Raw genomic sequence first — 25,289 nt, 5'->3', positions numbered from 1 at the left:
TTTCCAGTTTGGAACTCAGGTGCTCAAAACTGTTATGAACACCCTTGTCTGTCTCGGACCGGTACATTCTCATCTTTTTAAAGGTGGAAACCGGGACTTCATAACTTAACTCAGCGAGAGGGCAGGGCGGGCATCCAGCACATCTCTGCGAGACACCTGCACACAGCCAAGAAGAAGGCAAGAGAGGAGCCTCGGCTATTTCCTCAGTCATCTCTCTCGTTCTTTCTCATCTCTTTAATTTTTAGGGCCTTCTGCTTTCAGGAAATCCCACTTCAAAAGTAGCTATTTCTCCTTTTGGAAGTCCATCTTTTTCAGCAAAAATCTGAATCAAAACCAATTTTACCTAATTGACTCCTACAATGAATCAACTCTCTACCAACTGTAACTCTTTTTCTGCGGAAACTGAACATAATGATTCATCCTAGACCCTAAAAACATGCATGTGTCTCATCTGTAAAAGATACTAATTATAATGCAGGGGGGAGTCTGCAGGCAGGAAGACGGCATTCATGAGTCCCCGTCTCCCAGGCCAGCCCCTCGCAGTGTTTGCTTTCAAGGTGAGAACAGGATGGACACAAGGACTCGTCAGCCTCGCGCATGTGGGACCTCCCTCCTCAGGCAAAGTTACAGTGAAACGTGTTTTCAACAGTTTTTACACTTGTGACGTGAAGGCTTGCAAGGTAAACACGGTAGACAAAAGATGACGCATTTCAAACCAGAGGGAGGATACCAGTGACGTGGAGAACTGGGAAACATCTAGGAGTCTAAGAGACAACCAGACACCTAAAGATAGTCTCAACGATACTAAGAAGTTCATTAAGTTCTCGTCTTCCTGTAAGTGGGTTTTCTAACCTGTCACTTACAGTTTTTCTTCCTACAATTACACATCATGCGGATCTCAATAACACTGTCCCTGGAGCCATTTTCCTGGCGGCTCACACTGCCCCCCGGGGCTCTGCTCCCTCCTGCGGTGCATGCGTTTATGTTTATCTGTTTTTACTCAGGGCCCCAGAAATGTGGCTGTCCATTACCACCGGCACAATTTCAGTATTTCCTGGCAGTTTTATTTACAGTGACATGTTTAAGGGATAGAAGGCAGATTTCGATTTTATGGATTAGCAATAAAGCAAGATTTACAGAAAGCTGGAGAAATACTGGGCCCGCAGTGGCAATGGCACATCCCCAGGGGAATTATCTTGGAGCGATCCATGACAATGATCCCTTCCACCTGGCATCAAATGTCCCCAAATCCGACACATCCCCAACATCAGGTCCCTTCCAGGCAGAACAGGGAGTTGTAGGTCTTCAGGCTACTCACGCATCTGCTGCTACATGTCTCCAGCCAGCTCTCACCAGCACTGTGGGTCAGCCAGAGAAGAAAACAGGCTAAAAATTAGACTCCGGGATCTGGAGTAAGAAAAGGGGTGAGTAGACAGAGTTTGGAGACCCAGGTTCAGGACTCCCTTCCTGGATATATCTGGATGCCAGAGGACTGCAGACTTGTATCCAGAAGGAGGCTAAGAAGTAAGAGGGGAAGGAGGAGGTTTCAGGATGCTGCTCTTTTGGAACATTTGGACACGATGCCCCAAGTACCACATAAAGACAAATAAAGCATTACATATAAAGAAATTTATAAAGAACAGACACTGTATTACGCACCCTACTAGACTCAGTTGAGCCCAGTGAACAAAAACTAGCAATGGCTGGGTCCTGGGCACAGGGCTGGTGCTACCGCAGGAAATGAGGGGTGGGCATGGAGATGGGTGCAGGTGTGTGCACCTGCCGCTCTGCCTGAAGATGTGGTATGATACTTTCCCTCTTGTCCTCCCATTTCATCCCCCAAAGCCACTGCCCTTGGATCCACCATTCCTCTGCCCTTTCTTGGGAATTATTCACACTACCGAGTGCGGTCACTTCCAAGTATGTTCAAGAAGAATGAACTTCAAGCTACAACCCTGAGAAAACTTGGGGAGCTGGGAGACCTGTGGCCAGCTGGCTGCTTGGTCCCAGGCCCAGGGACCAGGGTCTGCCAGGAATCAGGGAGGCCAGTGGCCCAGTCGCTTTGAGCTCAGAAGACACACTACCCATTGGTGGACTGGGTGGATTTGCCGAAGGGGTGGGGAAGAGCTCCTTGGGCTCTAGGAAGAGCTCCTAGAAGAGCTCCTAGATCTGTTCCTCCCCAAGTGAGCTCAACTCTGCTCTGTGACAAAAAGGACACATACCCTGTGGCATCTGCAGGCCAGTGGTACGTGTAACACGGAGGGAGGGGGCGTCTTGATGAGGAGCAGTGGTGGAGCCAGCTCTGGAGTGTTCCTAATGGCCTCGGGCCACAGACCCAGGGGGTGGGGGAGGGCACTCCCACCTCTGTCCTCACTACTCACAGCTGACGAACCTGTCAGTCTCCACTTAGAAATGCTGACCCTGGGCTGGACTCCGCAGGGAAACACGCCCGTGACCCTGGCCTCCCCTAGGCAGCAATCCGCAGGTGAGGGGGCAGACGTCTATGCCCCCCGCGCTCCAGGATTTCAAAGCTACGCCGGGCTGGGCCCACTGGCAAGCAGGCAGCCATCACTCGGCGACCCCGGCGACCCCTCCCTAGAGAAAAACGCCAGTCCCCCGCCCTCCAGCTGCTCCAGAGGCGGCTGGAGGGCAGACTCAACAAGTTCCCGGGCCGCGCAGCGCCGCCTGCAGCCCAGAAACCCTGAGTACGCGCCGCGGTGGAGCCCCGCGCGCAGGCGGCAGCCGCGGGCGGCTCCTTCCACCTCCTCCTCCAGCTCGGGCTCCGACGTCGGAGGGCGGGGGCTCCCCGCTCCCTCCCGCTCCACTCCCTCCAGATCGCCCACCCCGCGCACGCGGCCCCGCGGGGCCCGCGCCGCCCCCGCCCCCGCCCCGCGGGGCCCGGGGCTCCGCCCGCCTCCGTGCCAGCCGGGCGCACAGGCGGCGGGCGCGCGGCTCCGGCGCCCTCTCCTCCGGCCGCCCGGCTCCGCGGAGTAGCGGGGACCCGGGGGCGGCTGCAAGGACTTCTCTCCTGCTCCCTCCCCCATTCCGCCCCCGCCTCCCGGCCCCGGCTCCGAGATCTCGCTGAAGACAATTGCAGTAAATGAGGACATCGGAGGAGCACGGAGCCGGGTGGCTGTGGCTGGCTCTGCCGCGCCGCCAGCGAGCGAACGCGCGGGCGTCCCCGGAGCCGGCCGAGCCGCTGCCTCCCCGTGCGCGTCGCTGAGCCGGGCCGGACGCGAGCTGCGGTGCGGGGGCCGGCCGGGCCAGGCGGGCCGGGCCGGCGGCGGTGGAGGGGGCGGGCGGCGGGCGCGCAGCCGGCCAAGTCCCGGGAGCCGAGCCTTCCTCCGCGCGAGCCCCGCGAGCCTCGCCGCGGATGCCCTGCCCGGAGTGCTCCGTGCCGCGCCAGGCTTGCCCAGGTCCGCGGCGAGACATGCCCGAGCCAGGCGCTGCACCGACCTCGACTTATCTGTAAGCAGCCGAAGGTAAGCGTAGCCCCGCGTGCCCTCCTCCCGCTGCACTTGGCCGCAGGCAGAGCACCGCTCGGACGGGCGCCGACCCCGGTCCGGCGCTCCCACTCGCCCCCAAATAGGCTTCGTCCGGGACTCGGCGGCTCCCGGGGCCAGGACGCGCCGGTGCAGCCAGGAGCGGACCGGGCGGCGGGCGAGGTTACGCAACTGCATCTGGCGCGGCCGGGTCGCCGAGGGGCGTCTGGCAACTTTGGCGGTGGCCTGGGAGCAGTGGGGCTGCGTGTCTACGCTGTCGGTTCTAGACAAACGCCACAGCCTCGTGAGCGCCCGAGAGCCCTAGCCAGGCAGAACTGGGGGATCGCGGGCGGCCGCGTCTCTGGAACGTTTCGAGGTGTTTAAGTATTTTCCAAACTAGAGCGAACTGGCAAGTGCGGCTGATTAACTTCGGGGGGATAAGTCCGAGCAGAGGGGCCCTGACGCCTGCCGCGAAGGAGAGGCTCGAGCAGGAGCGAAGGCAGATGCCCACGTGAAATATCCATTTCCTCCCCTGTCGCCAGGGCTCGCTTGGGTCGGCACTTTCCCGGGGCTGCGGGCCGGGGTCGGCATCCGCGGGGCTTCGGGGCGCGTGGCGTCCCGTGTCAGCCCGGGACAGGCGTGGGAAACCAACCAGCGCTGCAGAGGGAGCAAGTGAGCTTGCTGGAGGGCGAGGGCAGGAGGGAGGAGGATGCCCCGGGCCGGCCCGGGGCCAGGGCGGCGCCTGGAGCCCAAAGTCAAGAGCGAGAGTCTGCGTCTTGCTGGTTCATGCTCAGGGTTCCCAGCATCGCTGGGATAAAAAAACCTGTCCCTGTGACCTCAGCATTCTACTACCCAGAAACAAGCTACAGGGAGATGGAGCTAGTGATAAGGGGATGCCAGGAATGGGGGAGGAGAGGCGCCTCTGGCGTCAACCAGGGGAGAGAATTAGTGCATTTGGCTCATCTACAAAGCAGGACTTCCACGCTGACCCCTTTCCCTCTGCAGGTCTGTGCCTGGGGGCTGCAAGCCCGGTTGGGCCCCAGAGCCAGAGGCGGCAATGAGGCAGTTTCATTTGACCTTGTCTGCTTAGGCACTTAGGTTCTGCAGAAGCATGCCGAGGTGAACTGGCCAGCGTGGGAACTTCGGGGTGGCCCTACTCTGGCTCGGAAGCCACGCTGTCATTCCCCAGGACTACAGCTCAGACTAGCAGAGGGTCGGGGTCCGTGCACTTGGATGTCTTCCCTCAGACAGACTTGCTAGGGGTTACGTTTCCATTTGACAGTGGGGGCCTGTCAAGGTTACAGCGATGGGGACTTGATTGAAAAATACCACCCGAATCACCTGACCTGGGCCATTCCCAGCCAGTTGTACACGTGTGAAAACGCTCTTCTGTGATTAAGGTTATGCTAGAGATGAAGCAGAAAGTAGCCACCATTTCACTTTGCGGAGGCGGAAAGCGCGGTCTGTACTATTCACTGTGCTATTTATTGCATTCATATCCTGTTGAATGTTACTTTCCAAAGAAAAGTTCATATTTATCTTTGCCATTCTTTTTTACAAGAAGGATTAGCAATGGGCACAAGCAGCTCAAAGGGAAAATGGAAGCCCTGCCATCTGCATGCCTCACCAGATATTAATAATTTACTACCCATGTTTACTACTTACATTAGATGGCACTGCTCCTCGTGATGGTTTTATTAGAGGCGCATTTGGATAAAAAATGTCTAGCACAGCCATCACTAATTGCATGATTTTGCATAAATTAGGTTAGCTACACAGAGTTTGTGCTTTTCTTCACTAAATTCATCGTTTCCTTAAAGGGAGAAGGATGCTGTTTAATTTCTTTAGCTAAAGGAAAGACCTCTACTTAAAGACAGGATGCCCTTGAAACTCAAATTATATGCCTTTCAACTTACTACAGTTGTCAGGACTTCATCTTTTTTTCTTGTGATAGAGACCTGGAGCTTTTACTTACATCAGGCCCATTACCCTATTGAGAAGCACAACTGCTGGTTAAGAAACCAGCTAATAAGGGAAAAGCTGGAAAGCTCCACGTTGGCACAAAGAGCTGTCAAGAAGCCCGATGGAAAGTTGGATATTCTCATCCCCCCACCCCCCGTTTACTTGGGGGCTCCTCTGTTCCACCACAATTATTTTCCCCATGGCAGCATAGAGAATTTTTGTCATGTTTCTCCCTCTATAGAGAAAAAAAGAAAAAAAAATTTAAATAAGCACATAAGTGAAAGGCTTGTGCAAGAAAGGCACCAGTCGAGCAGGAAGACTCCTACACAGTGAAATACGCCGTCAGAAAATACAAATGATTCTCAGAACTAACACAGCTGATCACAGCCGAACAGCTGGACAGATGTGCTCACTTAGCTAGATATTTGTATTCTCCTGGCTGTCCTAACCCGTGGCTGTCTCACTAGAGCAACAGATACGAACTCTCTTGTATGAGGAGCAGATTAGTTACTGTTGGGGACAGGCTGCTTCTCGGGGACTGATGATAAAGAAATCACAGCTACACCACAGAGCGAGTCTGCAGACCAGCATCCAGGTAGGAAGGCAGAGAGGCAGGGTCAGTGGGATGTTTTATTCTGAGTCTCTGGACCAGCCCATCAGAGAGCCGGGCAGGTGGCGTCAAGGCTGCTGCTTAACCAGTCACGGCCTCACCAGAAACAGCCTCCTGTTTGAGGTAAACCACAGCCATCTGGGGAAAGTGAGGTTATTAGGGCCTCCCCAGACAAAACTGGCAGCTGTATTTTAAACAATTCCTTCATAAACGTGAAGAACCCTTCCCCACTGTAATTCCACCGAGACCTTCGTTTCCAGCCCAAAATTAGCTGACATAATTTATGAGGCAGATCCTTTTCAGTCTCCTCACATATTTGATTTTAATATTTCATAACATTATGGAGTGACTTCAATATTTTAAAGGAAAATTTAATATGATTGATATTACATGACAACACTTTTATTACCATGAAATTCGCATACAAACATTTGGATAAGTCTTTCTCCAATATGTGAGCTAAGCTGTAACATGAAGGTAGCAAAACGTCATAATTTTTAAGCCACTTATGTTAGAAGTTAATATATCTTCTATATGAAGGGCAGACTAGAGGATTGGTACCAAGTTGTGGGGCCCTTGCCGGGATTCCTACAATCAAGTTGTGGAGAGAGCATCTCATGACGAACAGTAAGCCACAGGAAGCATAGGTCCAAACCTCAGGACCACGTACAATAACATATCCGCCTCAGATCCAGAGGCGCTGAGGTGTCTTCAAGCTACCAAGAACCATACCTCTCCAAGCACAAGAAACCATAACTTCAGAGACAGCTCCTGGTTGCAAATACAATTCCTGATAGAAACTCCATAGGAGCTTCCTCTACCTTAAGTCATCAGTGTGGGTGTGAGTCAGACGCACTTCAGCCATCATTCAGAACACAATGGATGAGTCGAGGGACTTGAGAGGTATACAAAAATATTATCAAGAGACGAACCACTGGTCTAAATAAAAATAAAACACATTAACCTGAAGGCTCTATGTCTCTCTGCTAAATGCATACTTCCCTCTCTCGTTGGGACACCGAAAAAATTAACTTGAATACAGAAAAGCAGATATTAGGGACAAGAAGGAATCATGTTTCCCAAGTATAAACCGTTTTTGCCGATACCGTATTTTTTTTTTAAAGATTTTATTTATTTATTTGACAGAGAGAAAGAGATCACAAGCAGGCAGAGAGCTAGGCAGAGAGAGGGGAAGCATGCTCCCAGCTGAGCAGAGAGCCTGATGTGGGGCTCAATCCCAGGACTGTGGGATCATGACCTGAGCTGAAGGCAGAGGCTTTAACCCACTGAGCCACCCAGGCGCCCCCCGATACCGTATTTTAAAGGGATTTAGAAAGAACTATCTCCCAGGTCATTACTCATGAATGTTGCTTTTATAGAGCGTGGATCAGATTATCCCAAGTACATATATCCCCAGGACTCTCTCCACCACGTCATCTTGCTGTTAGGGAAGTTTGAGCATGGAAAGATCAGAGAGGGATCACGTGGGCACGGAGTATGTTCCCCTGAGTTACACTAATAGAGCCATAACAGGGGCAAGGACATTTTTTAGAAATCATCACACCATGGCAAAATGCTAATCAAAGTTTATGTTGCAGTTAGTATGGAAAATTCCAATTCAATCCTTAATAATCTAGCCTTGGGCGTAAGATGAAATGCAGTAAACCACAGCCTACGAGAAACATGAGGAGGGGGCTGTGGGCTACCGCGAATGAAAGTGGCTCTCTCCTCAGAAGTCCGGAGGGAAAGACGAGGGAGGGGAGGCTCATGGTCTGGGGCCTCGTGCCAGCTGCCCCGCTGAGGAATCACCATGGAGATATATCACAGCCACATTCAACCTTCATGGAACTGACCAGTCTTTGTTCATGTTTCTAGGTCATTCCAGTGGTGATGTGGGTCCCTCCACCCTGGTTGTTCCCAGGAAGTATCCTGTATGTGACAATTTCTCATTTCTCTGTCTTTTGCATATGTCCTTTGTGGTTAGACTAAAGTCCTCAAATCATCCGTAATTCACTTTCATAGTAAGTGACTTTCATGTCCTGGGAAATGTAGTGGAACTATAAAATCTGGGTTCTGGAACGTGGGCAAACACAGGAAAGACAGACTGACATGAAGATGATTTTGTCGACAAAGGACTGCTGGTTCATGGAAATGTACTGAACACAAGCAGCAGCGTGTGAGTGTCCGAAACCAAGTGACAAGAAGCTCCAGGCCAGGAGGACGAGGTGGGAGGTAGAATCAGGGGACAGACAGTACTCTTGGAGGTTCCCAAGAGAAAGCAATGCCCTGCCCGGGATGAAGGCTGAGACCGGACTCCTGAGCCCAGCACAGGCAAATCCTAGAGCTGACACCCAGTCGCCGGGTGCTGAGAGCAAGAGACTGGTATGGGGAGAATGACAAGTGACACTGGGAAAAGGTGGAGGAACAGGGATCAGAGAGTGAAGAACCAGTTTGAGGAAGAACCAGCAGGACAAGAGGGGCCTCCGTTCACAGACCGTGGGCGACCACTGAGTACTTGGAACAATAACATACATGTCCAGAAGACAGAGTCTTGCTAGCTAGAGACGAATCAGAGACCTGGAATTGGAGACCAGTTGAGAGAGTTTAACAGGTGACAATTAATTGGTATCATGGGTGACTGGTGGCACTAGAGATGGGAGCAGCTGTGAGAGAAACATCCCACATGGCCAATCTTTGTAACATGGCAATATGAAGAAGGGATTTAAGATGGTGACATGGTGGGACATCTGGGTGGCTCAGTTGGTTAAGCGGCTGCCTTCGGCTCAGGTCATGATCCCAGCGTCCTGGGATCGAGTCCCACATCGGGCTCCTTGCTTGGCGGGGAGCCTGCTTCTCCCTCTGCCTCTGCCTACCACTCTGTCTGCCTGTGCTCATGCTCTCTCTCTCTCTAACAAATAAATAAATAAAATCTTTAAAAAAAAAAAAAAGATGGTGACATGGTGGTGGGTGATCCAGATGGAAACAGAGAAGTCAGGGAACCAGCAGGTTTTGGGGAAAAGATAGGCTTACCATTAGAAAGTTGAGTTTGAGTTTCCAATGAGAAATACTATCTTAAAAAATACTATTATAGTAAAAAAAATTTTTTAAATTTTTCATCATCTTTTAGTTCTTAGAACATGAGGAATACTTTCAAAGAAGAGAACAATGGATCAAAGGATTCAATACAGAAAGACATTCTTACAGAAGAGAAGTAGTGTCTAATAACAGATGCTTAATAAATATTTAACGAGGCTATCAGATAGTCAACAATTTTGTTAGAAATTTGGGAACTCAGGGGCGCCTGGGTGGCTCACTGGATTAAGCCGCTGCCTTCGGCTCAGGTCATGATCTCAGGGTCCTGGGATCGAGCCCCACATCGGACTCTCTGCTCAGCAGGGAGTCTGCTTCCTCCTCTCTCTGCCTGCCTCTGCCTACTAGTGATCTCTCTCTCTCTGTCAAATAAATAAATAAAATCTTTAAAAAAAAAAAAGAAAAGAAAAGAAATTTGGGAACTCCAGATTGGACAGTAACTTTCTTGCAGTAGTAATTAAGAGGAAATGCCTAAGAAGGTGGTAAATGGAAGCCTGCTTCTAGAAATGGACAGTCCTTACGTGTGGCCGCACAGCGGTGATTAAAGAAAAAGGTATCAAAGATTTGGGTTTTTCTACCACCAAACTCAGCCTTAGAGTTTTCCTTGGTAAAAATTCACTTAGGTAGAAGTTGAGTCTCTAAGGAAAGAATGTGTTTAAGTTCAATGGCCTAGTATTAGAGTAAAAGAATCAAATGAGAAATGAGAGATCCTAACTTGCCTCAATCAGACAAATCCAATGCTCTTATACCCCAAATGCTGACATTTTTGGTTGGAAGGAATTTTCACTAGAGCTTTTACCAAAATACTGCAGGGCTCAATGGGTCAAGCCCAGATGGCCAGATGACATCCGTCTGCCTCTCAGCATTGACCTCCCAACTCAATCTGACATCATGACATCAACTTCATTGATCTCCGGGGCAGGTTCCTCAATTTATCACTTCTTATTTATCAGAACCGCACTGGTGCATAAAGACTTGCTCTTTGTCTTTTTTCCTTGTGGGAATCACATGGCACCAACGACCAGTGTCCTGTTAATTGTGCTGATGAGACTCTCACAGCTCAGAGCAGCATGGACAAGAATCAGTCCCCAGAACAGCGCATGCCACATGCAACGGTAGAGAATTTGAAATTTAAAAAATGTTGAAAAGGACAAGTTCCTCAAATTTCCAACAATATTTTTCACTTGACTTCTGTGGTCATTGAAGAGCCCAATGGTAACTGCATTTTTTTCTCCCTCCCTCACTGGGTGTGTTCGCTTTAATGGTAGTTGTCAGCGCCGTGGCTTCACGGAACTGGTTTCCAGCCTGAAGGTGCTTGGTTCTGGTTATTTATGTTTGTCTCCATATATGACGTTCACTCTGCTTCAAGTGTATCGCCACTTTATTTATCGTGTCTGTGAGATTTGCTAGTGTTCCAAAGATACCCAGGGAGAGGCTGAATGGTGGAATTTACCACGTGTTCAGAACGCTGGATTGGTGAAAAGACCACCAGGTCTTACTGGGCGGGAGGATGGCACGCAGGGCAGGCACGCGGCCCCATGGCGCAGGGTCAGCAGCTGATCAGTGCAGGGCTCCAAACCTAATGATCATGACCTTCTACATCAAAGCACCAGTTCTAAGTCTAGACTTGAAGACCCAGTGAGAATGACCAAGGGCATGCCCAGCTTTAAGTAAAAGCCTAGGACGACTGTCTACTCTTCATTGGCCATTCAAAGTTGAAACTACCAGCTGGTTTTCAAGCATGTTTCTGTCCGGGAACAAATGGTATCTAGTGACATCCACGCACAGGACGTGCTGCAAGCATGCCTGTCCCCGTCGGCATCCCCTCCATCTGCAGCAGCAGCACCACCCGGACCACACACGAAGGGTTTCAAGGCAGCCACCTACTGTGCCCTGGTCACAGACGGGAGCGGTGAGAGCGGCGTCCAAGCGAAGCTGCCTGCATGTGCACTCCCCGTTCAGTCAGGCGCTGTCTGTGTGACCCTGGGCACGGACTCACCTATCGGTGCCTCGACTTCCGCTCCTTTATAAAAAATGGCACCATCTCCTCGACAGGGTATTGGGAAATCCAATGCGAAAACACACATGGAGTGAGAGGTGGCACCGAAGCTGAGCCGAGCACCACAGAAGGATTGGCTCTTTACCTTCCTTCCCCCAGACTGTATAATGAGGTCCGGACTCTGGGCTAAGTCCAGGAATGGCCAGAACCCAAAATCAGGCAGTTGGTGTCTACACCACCATTCCCAAGAATCATGAGCCTGCGCAGCCTGGAACTGCTATGTTCAGAGAAGCCTACAGAGTGTGACAGTGCCCAACCGGTCATCTTGAGTGTCCACTCACCCCCACTCACTATTGGATAAAATCCTACATGGAAAACCCAAAAGTAAATCATCCTCTGAAAAGAACGGCCACGTACTAGTAACTGATCTCAAACCCCAGGTCGATGGTTCAAAAGAGCTGCCCCCAGGAAGGGACAGAACTCTAGATATTTTGCATCCCAAAGGGGAAACATGCAAAGAACAAAGGTGTGAAGATGCCTTACTGTTCCTGCTCTTCCTGCGGTTAACCTGCCAGGGGACAATTTATTTCGACTCTGCCATCCAATAATTGGTCCACATGGCAAAAAAACAAAAAGAAACAAAACACCTGTATTTTGTACCCTGACAATGGTCACTAACTGTCCCTCTGTAGGATGTGAATCCATCCCCACTGCTGCCCCACTAGCAAAGCCAGGGAAAAGGCACGCTGCGGGCCACGGCCCGGCCAGTGGGGGCCATCAGCCCAACACCTGGCTAAGCCGCAGGTTCGCTGCAGACCACATGGAAGGGGCGGCGCTCCTTGCTCCCCTGGGACATCACTGGTTCTTCCCTTCATTTGGTAAAGACTTGTGGGAACCTTCACGTCCCACGTGTTGCTCTGTGCTCTAGCAACACAGCAGGAAAGAGAAGAGAATGAGGTTCTTCACAGATGAATTAATACATTGACCTCTGCCATCCTGTTTGCAGGTCTCCATCCCCAGAAATTCTGACTGACCTGTACTGGGGTGGAGACTCACCTATGTTTTCTGGAAAGCCAGGTTCAGGAATAGAGTCCTTCAGGAAGATCCTATCTCCCTGTTCCTGTGGGAGCACAGTCTCCCTCCAGAGCCTCTTCTACATAACTGGAAATGCTTTGAAAAACAAAACAAAACAAAGAAACCAAAACTTGTAAAAGGTTCCACTTCTTTAACGCCTGTGCTCCCGCCTACAGATTCAAGGAGGCCAAAGCCTAGAGGGGTCACTTCAGGTTTTGGAAAACTTAAGTTTTCCTTTTGAAAAGTACTCTGAGGGTGCTGATGTGTGCGGAGACTTGCTTCCTGATCAGCAGTCCTGCTCACTCACCGCACTGCTAACTTCTCTTATGAACCTACACAGTCCATTCCCATCGGCCTTTCACTCCTTTTCCCACATCCCTTGTGAAGGAAGAGGCCATCTGATCCAAAGAGGTACTGGAGAGATGAAAAAGTAGAAAGAGAATACAGAAATATAAACTGAAGATGGGATTATTCATGAAATAACTTGCCCTTACCAAGTTGGGGGGTTCTTAGAGCTGGAGGCCTAGCCAAGCCTGAGGAGCTGTTCAGCTCCGATCTGGCTGGGACGAGAAGGGGCAGCTCCAAGAGCCCTTAGAGAATCCAAAAGCTGACAGCAGAGGCTCTCAGTAAACAGCAGATGTGATGCGGTGTATTGCAACTAACTTTCCCGAGGACCATCCTTCCTCTCCCGTGTCTGTCTACGTAGTTATCACCCTCCCATTCCCCTCCTGCTCTCTAGCTCTTCCTAGTTCTCCATTCCCCTTCCCCTTCCTCTTGATGTTCATCGCAAACAAGACATAATGGAGAATTCTACCTATTGATCTTATTTATCGAGTATAATTTTAGATAGCAGGTACTCAATTCAAAGTAAGAAGAAATGAAAGTTATTGATTTTGTTCAAAAGCGCTGAGCCTAACACCCCCTCGGAAGTAGCTGGACTCCCTGGGGTGCTCAGGACCCTCCATGCACCCCTCCCCTGCACTTCTCTCCCCCCCCAACCCCGCCCATCAATGGCTCCTTCTCTACAGCCAACACCAGAGTCCAATGAGAAGGCGAGATGAGCAAAGACTCCAGACTTTAAACTGTTTTTGTCATCCCAAGCACTTAAGTTTATCAGTTAAGTTCTTCAGGAGTTTTGCCCCACCTCATCCCACTCTGAGCACGGAGCTAGATAACGTAAGACCTGAAGGACTGTACTCCCCAGCAAGTCCTGTGTGCTAGAACACAGAGGTCGTTGAAAGGGCCCCGAAGCATGGTATGATTAAACATACAGATGGCCTTGAACAACGTGGGCCTGAACTGTGTGAGTCCATTTATAGGCAAGTGGGTTTTTTCAGTCCAGTACTGTAAATGTATTTTTTGTTCCTTATAATTTTCTTGATACCATTTCTTTTCTCCAGCCTGCATTATTGTAAGAATATAGTATATAATATATATAACATACAAAATGTGTTCATTGACGTTATCAGTAAGGCTTCTGGTCAACAGAAGGCAATGAATAATTAAGTTCTGAGGCAGTTAAAAGTTAAAAAGTTAAAAAAAAAAAGTTAAAAGTCAAAAAGCACATTTTTTGACTATGCAGGGTTTAGCGTCCTTAAGCCTCATGGTGTTCATGGGTCAACGGTATACACCATTTCCGAACCATACATTCAATTTTGTGAATGTCTGGGTCATCTCTATCTCTTCCATGAGCACAGAAGAAGAGTTTAAGGTAATCCCGTATAACACTCAAACTCAAATAGTTATGCCAAGATTCACAAGATCAGAATCTCTGGACATGGTTTTACTTATTAACCTCAGAAAACCATAGCCTTCTCCCTTCCATTCATCTAATTCCTACCCAGATTTCACAAAACAGCCACATTCCCCCTGATCCCAAGATCCAGCTTACACAGAAAGAATCCTTGGAAGCCACCAATACATCTCAAGCCTCCTGAAAAACAATGGGTAAGGCCCCACCTGTAAGTATACTGTGACGTAGATCATTATATTCTTACATCAATTAGCAAGTTTCAAAGCTGACCCAGTTCAGGAGAAAGGAGGTGCATCAAGGGACCTCATCTACAATCACTTACATTTGTGTATGGAGAGAACCGATGCACATCAAAGAAGACTGACTCATGCATTGGGCCTGCTCTTCTGAGTCCCCAGGGGAGGCACCGCAGGCTGTGCCATTCAGAGATGCATGTCTTTCCCCAGCACCTGATATGGTCCCGGGTCACCCCAGACACGCACGTGCTCTTCTTCATGTCAGTGAAGGCAGCAGGAGGACTGGAGCAGACAGAGAAGATAGGAGTAGAACTGGACGATCACAGAGGCCACCCGGAGAGAGGAAGCTAGGGCCACAGTCCTAGAACATGGACCATCGGAACTGAAGACCCAAAGCAGGGACAGGCCATGGCATGTTCTAGAGACAGAGCAGGAACTGAAGCCTGGATGAGCAGGACCTGGAGGATGGGGAATGTAAGAATGCCAAGGTCAGGGTAGGAGCAGTGGGAACAGAAAGGAAGAAGCCAAGAGGTAAATCAATAGCAAGGAAAAAAGAATCAGTAAGACCTACAGGAGACTGGCTTTGACGAGTTAAACTAGAGAATGAATCAGACAGAGCACTGCCAGCACCCACTAGGGAGCCCTCACAATAGAAAGCAAGGGACTCTCCACCATCCTAAATTGGGGCATGGGTCTTTGGACCCCACTGCAAGCCAAGTTCAGTCCTGCATGTAACACTGGGTGCCCTTGCTCCATGCATGGCCAACGGGAGCATAGTAGCTATGTTTCTGGGTTAAGTATGGTCCACCTCAGTGTCGTAGGTCATGGCCCAAGGCCTCTTGTTAGGATTCTGTACCTAGACTCCTGGGGTGGCAATTTTTCTGTTTTGCTATCTACTTATAAATAGAAGCTGATTATAAGAAATCTTCATTTCTTCCCATCTTTCTTGGCTTAGCTACCTCTGTAGTAAACTCAAGACCTTGCAAACTCTATGGTTTGGCTAGACCAAGGAAACACAGGAGACGCACTATAGTGAAAAATCAAGGGGGGGGTGGTCTGTTCTGATTGTAATGGATGGGCGCTCACATAGTCTTGCCAGAAAGACAGATTGCATCTTCAACTCGAAGTCACTGCAACTGCAGCGACTGGTTGATTCCACACAGAAATCCTGCCCTGGGTACCCTGAGATTCGACTTCAAGAAACAACAGGGATGGGGCACCTGAGTGGCTCAGTGGGTTAAAGCCTCTGCCTTCAGCTCAGGTCATGATCTCAGGGTCCTGGGATCGAGCCCCACATTGGGCTCTCTGCTCAGCAGGGAGCCCGCTTCCCTTCCTCTCTCTCTCTGCCTGCCTCTCTGCCTACTTGTGATCTCTGTCTGTCAAATAAATAAATAAAAATCTTTAAAAATAAAAATTAAAAAAAAAAGAAACAACAGGGAAAACACATACTTTTTTGACATAGTTATTTTTTTGGAAAAATCAACGTTTTAAATTTAGCTCAAGGATATATCATGAGTGAAAACATGCTGTTTAGTAAAAAACATATGGATTCATTACAATCAGTAAAACAGAACAATCCCAAAGTTCATTTTGCAATGTGCATGTTTTCACTCAAGATTCCCATAAATTCTAAGAAAGGGAGGCCACCTCTTCCACATCCTATCAACTCCAGTTTCCTAGCACTGGGCTCCAAACTATCAGCTGGTTGTTGCTTAATTACCTAGAACCATCCAGGCAATAGAGCAGGAGGGACATTCGGCTACAGTAATCTCTACCCATCTATGAGCTACATTCAAACGAGAGCTCTTACCTTGGACATCTTTTCGAGCTGTCCTGCCTCCTGGGGAGAAGAGAGGAGCAGGGAAATTAGTTCCTTTTACTAATCTTACATAGGATTTTGATGGGTTGTTGGAACCAGTTTTTCTGGACTCTCCATGGACATTGTTAGTTAGCAGAGCTAACTGCCGCAAATAAAAGTCACTTCCTACACTGACGTATCATCGCACTCGGCGGAGGCGTTTTTCCCAGTTGGTTTTCGCCAACATCATAAAATTCTGCTAATTCATTTTTACTCATTTAGATTCCATTTGGACAAAGGATGAGCAAAGGTTACTATCAGAATAAGCCAAAGACCGAGGAACTGATAGTGCAAAAATGAAGGAGGTCTGGTTTGTGGAAGAGGCCATTTTCTGGTTTCTCTAACCCTCGGCGCCATACCCCAAGCATCCACGTACAGCATGGATGGTTCACGGCCCCTCGTTAGATGGTTCCCCACTCATCGGAGAGAGGCCAGTGTGAGTGTGGGACAACAGTGATTTACGCTGTGTGGCTGGAATCATCGGCGACAGGTTTTCTGTCGGTGACAGTGTGTTTTCTGAAATCGTGGGTATGCGTGAACGGGGGACCTCCCGCCTAGGGTGGTTTTCCTTCGGCCTCAAGCCTGCATCGGAACTCCGTAAGTGCCCCTTTGCCCTCCTTCTGACTGGATTCCCATCTGTCCTTAATGACGGAGGCCTGTCTGCGATCTTCCACAGGGACCGGGCTGCGACCTGGCCGTTTCCTCGCACAACAGCCTCCTTCCTTGGTGCCCTGTCTCGGAGGGATGTGTGTTTTCACTTCGTGACCCCATTCCAGCCCTCTTGAATCAGTGACCTTTGAAGAAGTGAACAAACGTCTGGAAAAATATCATTTCAGTGTATTAAAGGAAATTAAACGGGATAATGAATCTAACTAAGGCCCAGTCCAAAATCTATAGCAGTTAGCTGTGCCCCCAGGAAGGGAGGACTTCCACTTTGGAAGAATCAATCAGTGCCTATAAAATAGGACTAGAGTTAACTATTTCACAACACAGCTAAGTTCAGTTAACGGCCGAAATACCGTCTTCCCTTCCCTTCCCTCCGGGAAGTTAAGCGTTAAAAGAAGGGTAGGTTCTCAGTCCCCCCTCCCCCGTCCTGACCAGCCTAATGCTCAGGCATTCCCTCAGCATATGGAATAAAATGCTGACCCAATTAATCTTGAATTCCAGCCAGCATCTGTGACTCCAAGGTGTCTCAACAGAGGGAAAGCCACTAGAAAAACCAGTAGTATCACACAGTCCCCTTCCAGACTCATCGGATTGCTTGGCCAGCTCTTTTGCTCTCTGCCCAGAAGGATGGGACACCAGGGCGTCTTGGTGAGACCAGTGCACTCACCAGGCCTCACGGTCAAGTCGGCTGCCCCGTGCCCGGTATCATCACCTCACGGGGGCCAAACCAGAAACCTCACAGTTTAGGAACAGAGCTCATCCAGTGGAGAGTCTCCTATCAGCTCTGGGGATCCCAGTTTAGTTCAGAAACTAAATGCAGAGGATACGCCAAATCCATTTTCCATCTAATTAAAACAGAGGGCAGATTTCCCAGCCACAAGTTCGCTCATGTACTGACATATCTTCAGCGGAACACCCCTTCTCCTAGGCAGTCCGTGCACACATATGTACACACATGTACACGCAGACACCGTCTACATACGTACCACACATGCAAACACCGTCAATGCTCTGAAATTCATTTTCTTTCTTTATTCAAAGCATCCTCAAAACAATAAAAGATGACCTCTGGGAGACGGCATGTACCCAAATCTAATCATTTCTGGGTTTTTCTTCTTTTGATCCGAGTGCTTATACTTTCGAGCGGCCCGATCCTGTCATCCTGCTTAAGGAGTGGCCTGACATTGCCCTGCTTTTTTTTTTTTTAATTGGCAAATAGTAATAGCGCAGCTCCCCCAACCAAAACCGGAAAACAGAAGGGAATATGGATCTCCCAAAACGCACGATCTTAATACCACAATGATGACCATGTTGGTTCATTTTCTTCCAGTACAATTTGGGAGAACACTTTCTTTCACTTAACATGAGTTCATAAGTGTTTTTCTATGATCCTAAATAATCTTTATAATTATCACTTTAATGGCCACACTGAGTGGATGTACGCCATTAGTTACTTAACCATTTACCTATTGTTAGGCTTTTAGTAGCTGCCGCTTTTCACTCCTTTAAGCTGGAAAGAACATTTTTATATAAGCTATTAATTTAAAGCAACATGCAGAGAGGACTCTCCATCACTAATCTAAAAATACAGGGTTTATATACTTACAACTCACATTTGATTATGCACTTTAATTGGAGGGTAATTAAGACATTTGCATTCTGAACAGCTCCTCGACACCAGCTCTCCCCCGAGCCAGATGGGCTCCACCATGACTCGCCAGAGTCACCTCAAGACAGCACAGTCCGATGAATTCCAAAACACAATTCTCATACGAAAAATAAACTTTATGAACTCCTGCTGCTTCAGAGCCAAGAGATTAACTCCAAGAACCAGAGCCCATGGTCCTCGGAGGTGACAGGGCCAAGGCAAGCCGTCATTGAAAATGCTACTGTGGCTTCCTGAGGGGTCCAGCACTCCCGACAGACCTCACCGCATCTGTGCCCAAGGCCAGGTGTGTTCCTGGGACCAACCTGGAGGGGCTGTGCACAACCTGGACCCAGATACCTCGAGAGAAACAGGCCAAGGAAATTGCTCAGATGATTCCCAGCCATTGGATGCTTTGTGAAGTTCAATGAAGGGCACGGCGTTTGGCTACAGGTTTCCTTGGGCAGGGCAGGGGTCAGTGCCTGGGGTATAGAGGGATGCAGGCAGTGGTCCTCCTCCAGCTGCGTGACTCCCAACAAATTACAAAAAAAAAAAAAAAATCTGCAGCCTCAATTTCTCGTTCTGCAGCTTGAGGGTGGTAAGAGCATCTCCCCGTGAGGCTATCCTGAGGGTCAAGGAGGAAATCCAAGTGCTGCGCCAAAAATGCTGGCATTTGGGGAGGAAAAGAAGTACGTACGGACTGCACGCCGACATCACGCGGTGGCGTACGCACACTCATTTGCTGAATGAATGTGTGAAGGGATGAGGGAAGAATAGCCCCTCCCCACCCCAATAAACAGTAAATGAACACGCTGGACAGGTATAGCCCCATAACATGACAGTAGTTCTTAATGTCCAGGAAAATGCCACTCTAAAGCTTTAGAAAAGGCCACCCAGCCATCAAAGGAGCACCGATCTCCATCTGAAGTCCAAGTAAACCAACTACAAGGACCGTCTGACAACCTTCTTATCCGTGGGATGAGGACAATTCTACTTCTACTACTTGAAAAACAAATACACCAGCAAACCACGCTGAGAAAAAAATTCCTCTAAGTATCACCATCATTTCTACTAATAAGAAAATGATTTTTATATACTTAGCAACTCCCTGTAAAACAGAGAAGAGCTTAGAATTGCTTTATTATTATTATTATTTTGCCACTGGCAATTAATTTTTTTGATTTGTTTTATTAGTTTGATGGTTGGGTCCAAGATTCAGAATATCTTTCCAAACCAGCAGACTGATGTAAGAAAATTATTTCAGTGCAGTTCCTGGCAAATCACAATGATGAATAGCATGGTAGGACAAACTTATTCAGACACACATTTTTCAGGAGTGGCAGGGAAAAGGCTGAAAAATTACTAGTAAATTGCTTTTTGTAAAAATGCTCTCCCTTTCAAATTTTCCCTGGTAGGAAGGTCTTCTGCAGAATGATGGCACAATATAGTCTGGCACAGCTGGACAAAAAAGGCAGTTCAAGAATGACTTTGAGAGAGGAAGGTTAGGATTTAATTCTCTCATTATACCCCCACGGCCCCCAGACCCACCCCACACCAGGTCCTTTTGTGTGCATCATTTTAACCTGTTGGGATAAATATCTGTAAAAGATATGTACTATCCATCCTTAGCAGGCATGCTGTATCCCACCCACTCTCCAGAATTTCGTCCTCCCAGCACGGAGCCAGGAGATGATACAGCTCTGGTCTATTTGTTTCCTTCTCCAGTCTCTCCAAAACTGCCCAGTATTTCCATTTCCAACTTACAAAGGCCTGCAGCTATCCTCAGCACCCAGTAAAGCTCTAAAAGCCAAAGAAGACTTATTCTCTGTCTTCTCCAGACTACCTACAAGAGCGACCATTTTGGGTAATTCTTTTGTCAAGAGGACACACAGAGGCAACAGTGGCATGAGGACGTGGCTCCCTCCTGGCTCAGCACAGAGCTGGGGCGTCTCCAGATGAGCCCTTCAAAGCAGCCACCTTCCAGACCACCCATGCATGTCCCCAGGTGCCCGGACAGTGCCATCTGTTTGTTCCCAGGCGTTCGCTCTGCTCTCCCAGGCCTTCCCTTTCAGGGACACACTCCAGCCACCCAAGATGAAAGGTCTAGTGTGGTGGTTCTTCCCCGGGGATGGCTGTGCCCCTCCCACCCCCCACGGCCATCTGGCAATGTCTAGAGACATTTCTAGCTGGCACACTGGGAGGGCGCTCCTTAGGTCTAATGGGTAGAAGCTAGGAAGCTGCTAAACATTTCTACACGTACCGGAGGGCAAACGGTCAGCTGGCCTAAAATGCCAGAAGTGCCAAGTCTGAGAAGCCCAGGCTCTCTGACCTAAACCCAACTCCACAGAGCTGATTTCTGCGGCCCTCCAGCAGAATGGCCAGTTCATTGTCTGGGCATAAGTGATGAAATAATTCATCTTCTCTAAGTCTTTTGTTCAAGAGCTCAGGTGGGGACCTGCAAAGTGCCAGCGCCATGCTGGCCGGTGATGAGAGACCAGGCTCATGGGGTCCCCAGAATGCACAGAGAGGAAGTTCTAGAACGCACTCTCACATGGGGGCTTGGGGCTTCTCCCCACTTTTTTCCTCCATCGGACCACCATGCCCACTGGCCTGCAATTCTAACGCAGTAAGAACTAAGGCCATGGGGACGTGTCCTGCCTGTCTTAGACAACGGACACTGAAACAGCAGGAACTCTGGGATCGGGGACAGCAGGATGCTGCTCCTGCCTGTACGTCCTGCTTGCTGTATGATGTTAATAAGTAACATCACCTCTCTGAACCCCACTTCGCTCCTTCAGACGGGCGGTATGGCTCTGAAGGTGGTAGGCACAGCCTTCACATAGCAGTGAAGCTCCCGATGGCCTACATGCTCACTGCCTTCTGGAGCGGCCGCCAACAGCCACCCAGTTCCTTGTGGCATTTTTGGAGAAGCGCTCCTGGGGGTTTCTGTGCTGGGCCCACGGCTCCTCCCAGGACAACCCGAAGGGACTGGGCAGTGCAGCCTGGGCCTGTTCTGTTCCACCAGCTTATGTCTGTGACCTTGCCTCTGGACACGGTGCTCCAAAGCCAGGTTCCTGCACGCCCCAGTCCCTCCCATCGGACTATTTTCTTCTCAAACGCTAACTCACAAGCAACATAACTCTATTTTCTTCCTTTAAGTTCAGCCCGCAAGAAAATTCTTCCACGTGCAAGGAGCAGCTGTGAATCTGCCTGATAAAGTAAAGGCATTTACCCCACTGGTATTCCCCAGAGGGATCATCGGCCACCTGCACCTTTTTAGATGCATTTAATAATTCAGCCCAAGATGAATTTGCATGATTAACATAAAGCCTTGTGATTTTATTTTCTTTCAGGATTTAAATACTCAAACCACCACCATTGTTTTCACAGTGGTTGTGATCAAAACACAAAACTTGATTCTAGAATGAATAATTTCTTTTTTTTTTTTTTTTTAAGTATTTTCAAATACCACTCTCCATAGAATGCAAAGAAAAGAGATATAGATGCAGGGAAACCCATGTTCTTTCTAGGGCTAGCGTTAACCCAATAGAAGTAAGCCACATCACAAGATTAATCCCTTCAGGTCGTCCCATGGAGCAGGAGGCCCCGCTGTCCCGTGACATCCATAATGGCTAAGACAAATACATTTATGTCAGTCCTTCATGAAGGGCTCTCCACATTTATCTGATCAGGATCTAGAGTCTCCAATAAGAAAACAGCAATTCTCTTGGATTCCAATAATAGATTAATCACGTCACACAAAAACTAGTAAAAACCCAAACCGAGTAAGATACATTTGGAAAACCATCTGCCTGTGAAGTGGGGAAGTGTATGTGAAATGATAATCTGCAAAGCGGAAGAGGCAGCGTCGCTGGGCTGCTTGATGAAGATAGTGGAACAGGTTTGTCTAATGGGGAAACATGCATCACTATCAAAAGAAACAGTGTATCCCACATGGAAAAGCAAGTAGGTTTTAATATCAGAGAAGCATTTCAAGCTATGCCTGCCAGCAATTCTCCGCCTGTCTGATTTTCCTTAACATAAAGGCCAACCTCACCTGTTTAAAAATAATTAGGAAGCAGGCAGTAATAGTGTTCGCTCAGTCTGTGCTGCCTGTGTGTTCATGTGTGTGTTTCTATTGCACTGACGCCTGTGTTGGTGTTTCTGAACGCAGGAATCATGGTCAGTAAAGAAAGCGGCAAATGCGTACTCACGACATCGGAGAGTGACGTGGAGCCTGCCGCCTGCCTGGCCCTGGAGATGAAGTACGCGCTGGACCCCAACCGGCAGATCAAGAAACGGAATAAAGCCCTCCAGGTGCGGTTTAAGGATATCTGTGAGGCGCAGAACGAGCAGAGGGACCCGCAGCTCTCAGCGGGACAGCCGGGCGAGAAGCGCGAGGCCAAGCCCGTGTCCTACAGGGCGGCCTACCGCAAATACATGACCGTGCCCGCCCGGAGGTCCATCCCCAACGTCACCAAGAGCACAGGCGTGCAGACCTCACCGGACCTAAAGAAGTGTTACCAGACCTTCCCGCTGGACCGCAAAAAGGGGAACCTCAAAAGCATTCCCGCTGCAGATGCTTTTAAGAATCAAAACAATGGGTTTGCATCGGACACGAAGGAGAAGCGCGAGGAAGGACTGGGGGAGGAGGCCCGGCCGTGGGGTGCCGGCCGGGTACACAAGACGGCAGCCTTGGTTTTCCACTCCAACGAACACATGAACGCCCTGGACCAGCCTGCCGGGGCCAACTGTGCAGAGCCGTGCAGAAACCCTGATGTGCACAGCTGCCCAGATGAGCCACTCCAGAACTCCGCCCGGCCTCCCTCCCAGGAGCCCGATTACCAGCTGCACGGGAGAGCAAAGCACGACGGGGCAACACCAGACCCCGAGGCAGCTGCTCTGTCGGTCCACGGGACCGTGTTTAAAACCGAGGTGGCCACCGTTTACGCACCTGCCCCCAGCGCGAAGGCCCCCGAGGATGCCTTGTCAAACTCTGCCGCCACGAGCGAACGGCCCCTTTGCCCGGCAGCCGACCCGGAGCGGAGGAGAGCCCCGCGTCTCAACGGGCTCCAGGGCCCCCAGGGCCCCGCGGCGGCCTGCTCGCCCCCGATGCAGTGCCTGTCCCCCGAATGTAGCGAGCAGCCCCCGCAGACTCGAGCCCCGCCGGGCGAGGAGAGCCAGCCTTGGCCCTCGGCCACCGCGGTGGGCGAGGAATGCCGACAGATCGTGCCCCGCACAGAAGTTGTCGATCTGAAAGCGCAGCTGCAAGTGATGGAGGACCTGATCAGCTCCAGCCAGGAAACCATCAAAGTGCTCCTGGGGGTCATTCAGGAGCTGGAGAAAGGAGAGGCCCATCGGGAAGGGTATGTATGCCCACGTTTCTCGTGAAGCTGTGCGGGCTCACCACCCCCAGGGTCCCTCTGTAGCCTGTAACGCCCCAGATCCCTCTCGAGACTAGTGCCAGCATTTCTGGGAGTAGGTGACAGTCTGAGGGCAGGCCAAGTTCAAAGGGGTCCCGGCTGCTTTATGAGGGCTGGGCGTCACTGCATGCTCGCCCTAAAGACGCACGTGATGCTTAGTATTCCTCTGTCTGGCCCGGAATTCAAACCCTGTACCTCTGTTTTGAATGCATGAATTGACGGCTCTTAACTCTGTATGTCCTAGGACGAAAAGTTCATGCTAGGGAGGAAGTGTAACAGGTGCGCCAGCCCAAAATAGCTAAGAAACTACTCGCCTCTTAGGAGTCGTATTAGGGAAGAAAAAAGAACTGAAATGATATTGTGCAAAGCAGATGCTGACTTGGTTTTATTCAATCATTAGAATAACATTGATATTCAGGACTGTACAAGGCTTCACACAATAGAGGATATGTTTCTGGGTCCCGCTGTGGAGCTCCTAGAAGAATGCCTGCCCTCAGGCAAGGCCTCTCCGTGTGTGATTAGGAGACATGCCTTTCCTCCTGAGTGTCTCGTGTGCAGCTAGGCTACAGAAGGAATCATACCCAGTCGGCAGCCAGAACCCCCCAGCCTTGGTAACAGAGCGCTAAACTTTGTTTCCCATCTTTTGAACTTGAAATTGTGCAGTGGCAAATTTAAAAGCAAATGACCTAACGGAGGGATGCTAGCCTTGAGCCCCTCAGCTAGGAAGGCTCATGGGGGCCTGGCAGTGTGCTTCGCTGAAACCAAAGTGCCAGCACTGTTCTAGTTCCAAGCTTCTCGAAACAGTGCCCACAGCTGACTGGCCCTCATCTCGACTGCCAGGTTTTCTGTTTCCCATTTCTCCTTGACACTGTCTGGATTCCCTGCCGCCCCTGATCCAGAGGTGGGATCTGAGGGAGGGCCCTGCTGCCTCATGGGGTTAGTTCCCTGTCCTGGGGGCCCTACCCCTTGTTAAGTGAGCTAGCAGCCAGTGTGAATAGAAGCCAAGAAATGCATCGTCAGGGAAGCAAATCACCAGGAACCAGAAGTTTTCTCAAGAGGACTTTTGTGGTTCAGTTATATGGTGTTTGTGTATTGCAAACAAGGGAGAGGAGACAGTTTCTACTGCCCAAGGCAGCAGGTGAGGCTTACTTGGGCCGTGGCTCCAGAGGCAAGGTGCCTGGTGCAGGCTCTGGACCTGGTTTCTGTTTCTCCAGCACAATGCAGGTGGCCCATCTACAAGGGAGATGATCCCCAATGCCTCCAGCCCCCTGGACAGAGCACAGTTTCCACTCGATGGTATTCAGCTGCGGGCCAACGAGTGGTAACCTATCATTACAGAATGTTTTCGAAAGGCCTCTTTCAGTCTTGGGTGTACATTTCCATTTTCATCCCATTTCAGTCATTTATTAGACTTGAATATGTACACATCCCAAAGCAACATACTCAGGAGGGTGTACAAAGGATTGGCAGATCAGGAGACGACATCACACA

General features: G+C 49.7%; 2 protein-coding genes across 3 annotated transcripts in view; one reads left to right on the top strand and one right to left on the bottom strand.

Moving 5' to 3' along the window:
* LOC111145075 (dedicator of cytokinesis 1) overlaps positions 1 to 25,289 on the bottom strand; it is a 506,031-nt gene that overhangs the window by 246,261 nt on the left and 234,481 nt on the right. The gene's annotated exons all lie outside the window — the stretch shown is intronic.
* LOC111145076 (family with sequence similarity 196 member A) overlaps positions 22,555 to 25,289 on the top strand; it is a 37,101-nt gene continuing 34,366 nt past the window's right edge. Inside the window, exon 1 of the mRNA XM_022499697.1 lies at positions 22,555 to 23,741. Within this exon, the coding sequence (XP_022355405.1) occupies positions 22,555 to 23,741 (1,187 nt within the window). The remainder of the gene's footprint in view (positions 23,742 to 25,289) is intronic.

This window comes from Enhydra lutris, unplaced genomic scaffold, assembly GCF_002288905.1.
Source record: "Enhydra lutris kenyoni isolate GAN:26980312 unplaced genomic scaffold, ASM228890v2 scaffoldscaffold12, whole genome shotgun sequence".
NCBI classification, from domain to species: domain Eukaryota; kingdom Metazoa; phylum Chordata; class Mammalia; order Carnivora; family Mustelidae; genus Enhydra; species Enhydra lutris.
The sequence above is the reverse complement of the archived record's forward strand: the minus strand, read 5'-3'. Positions and strand labels throughout refer to the sequence as shown.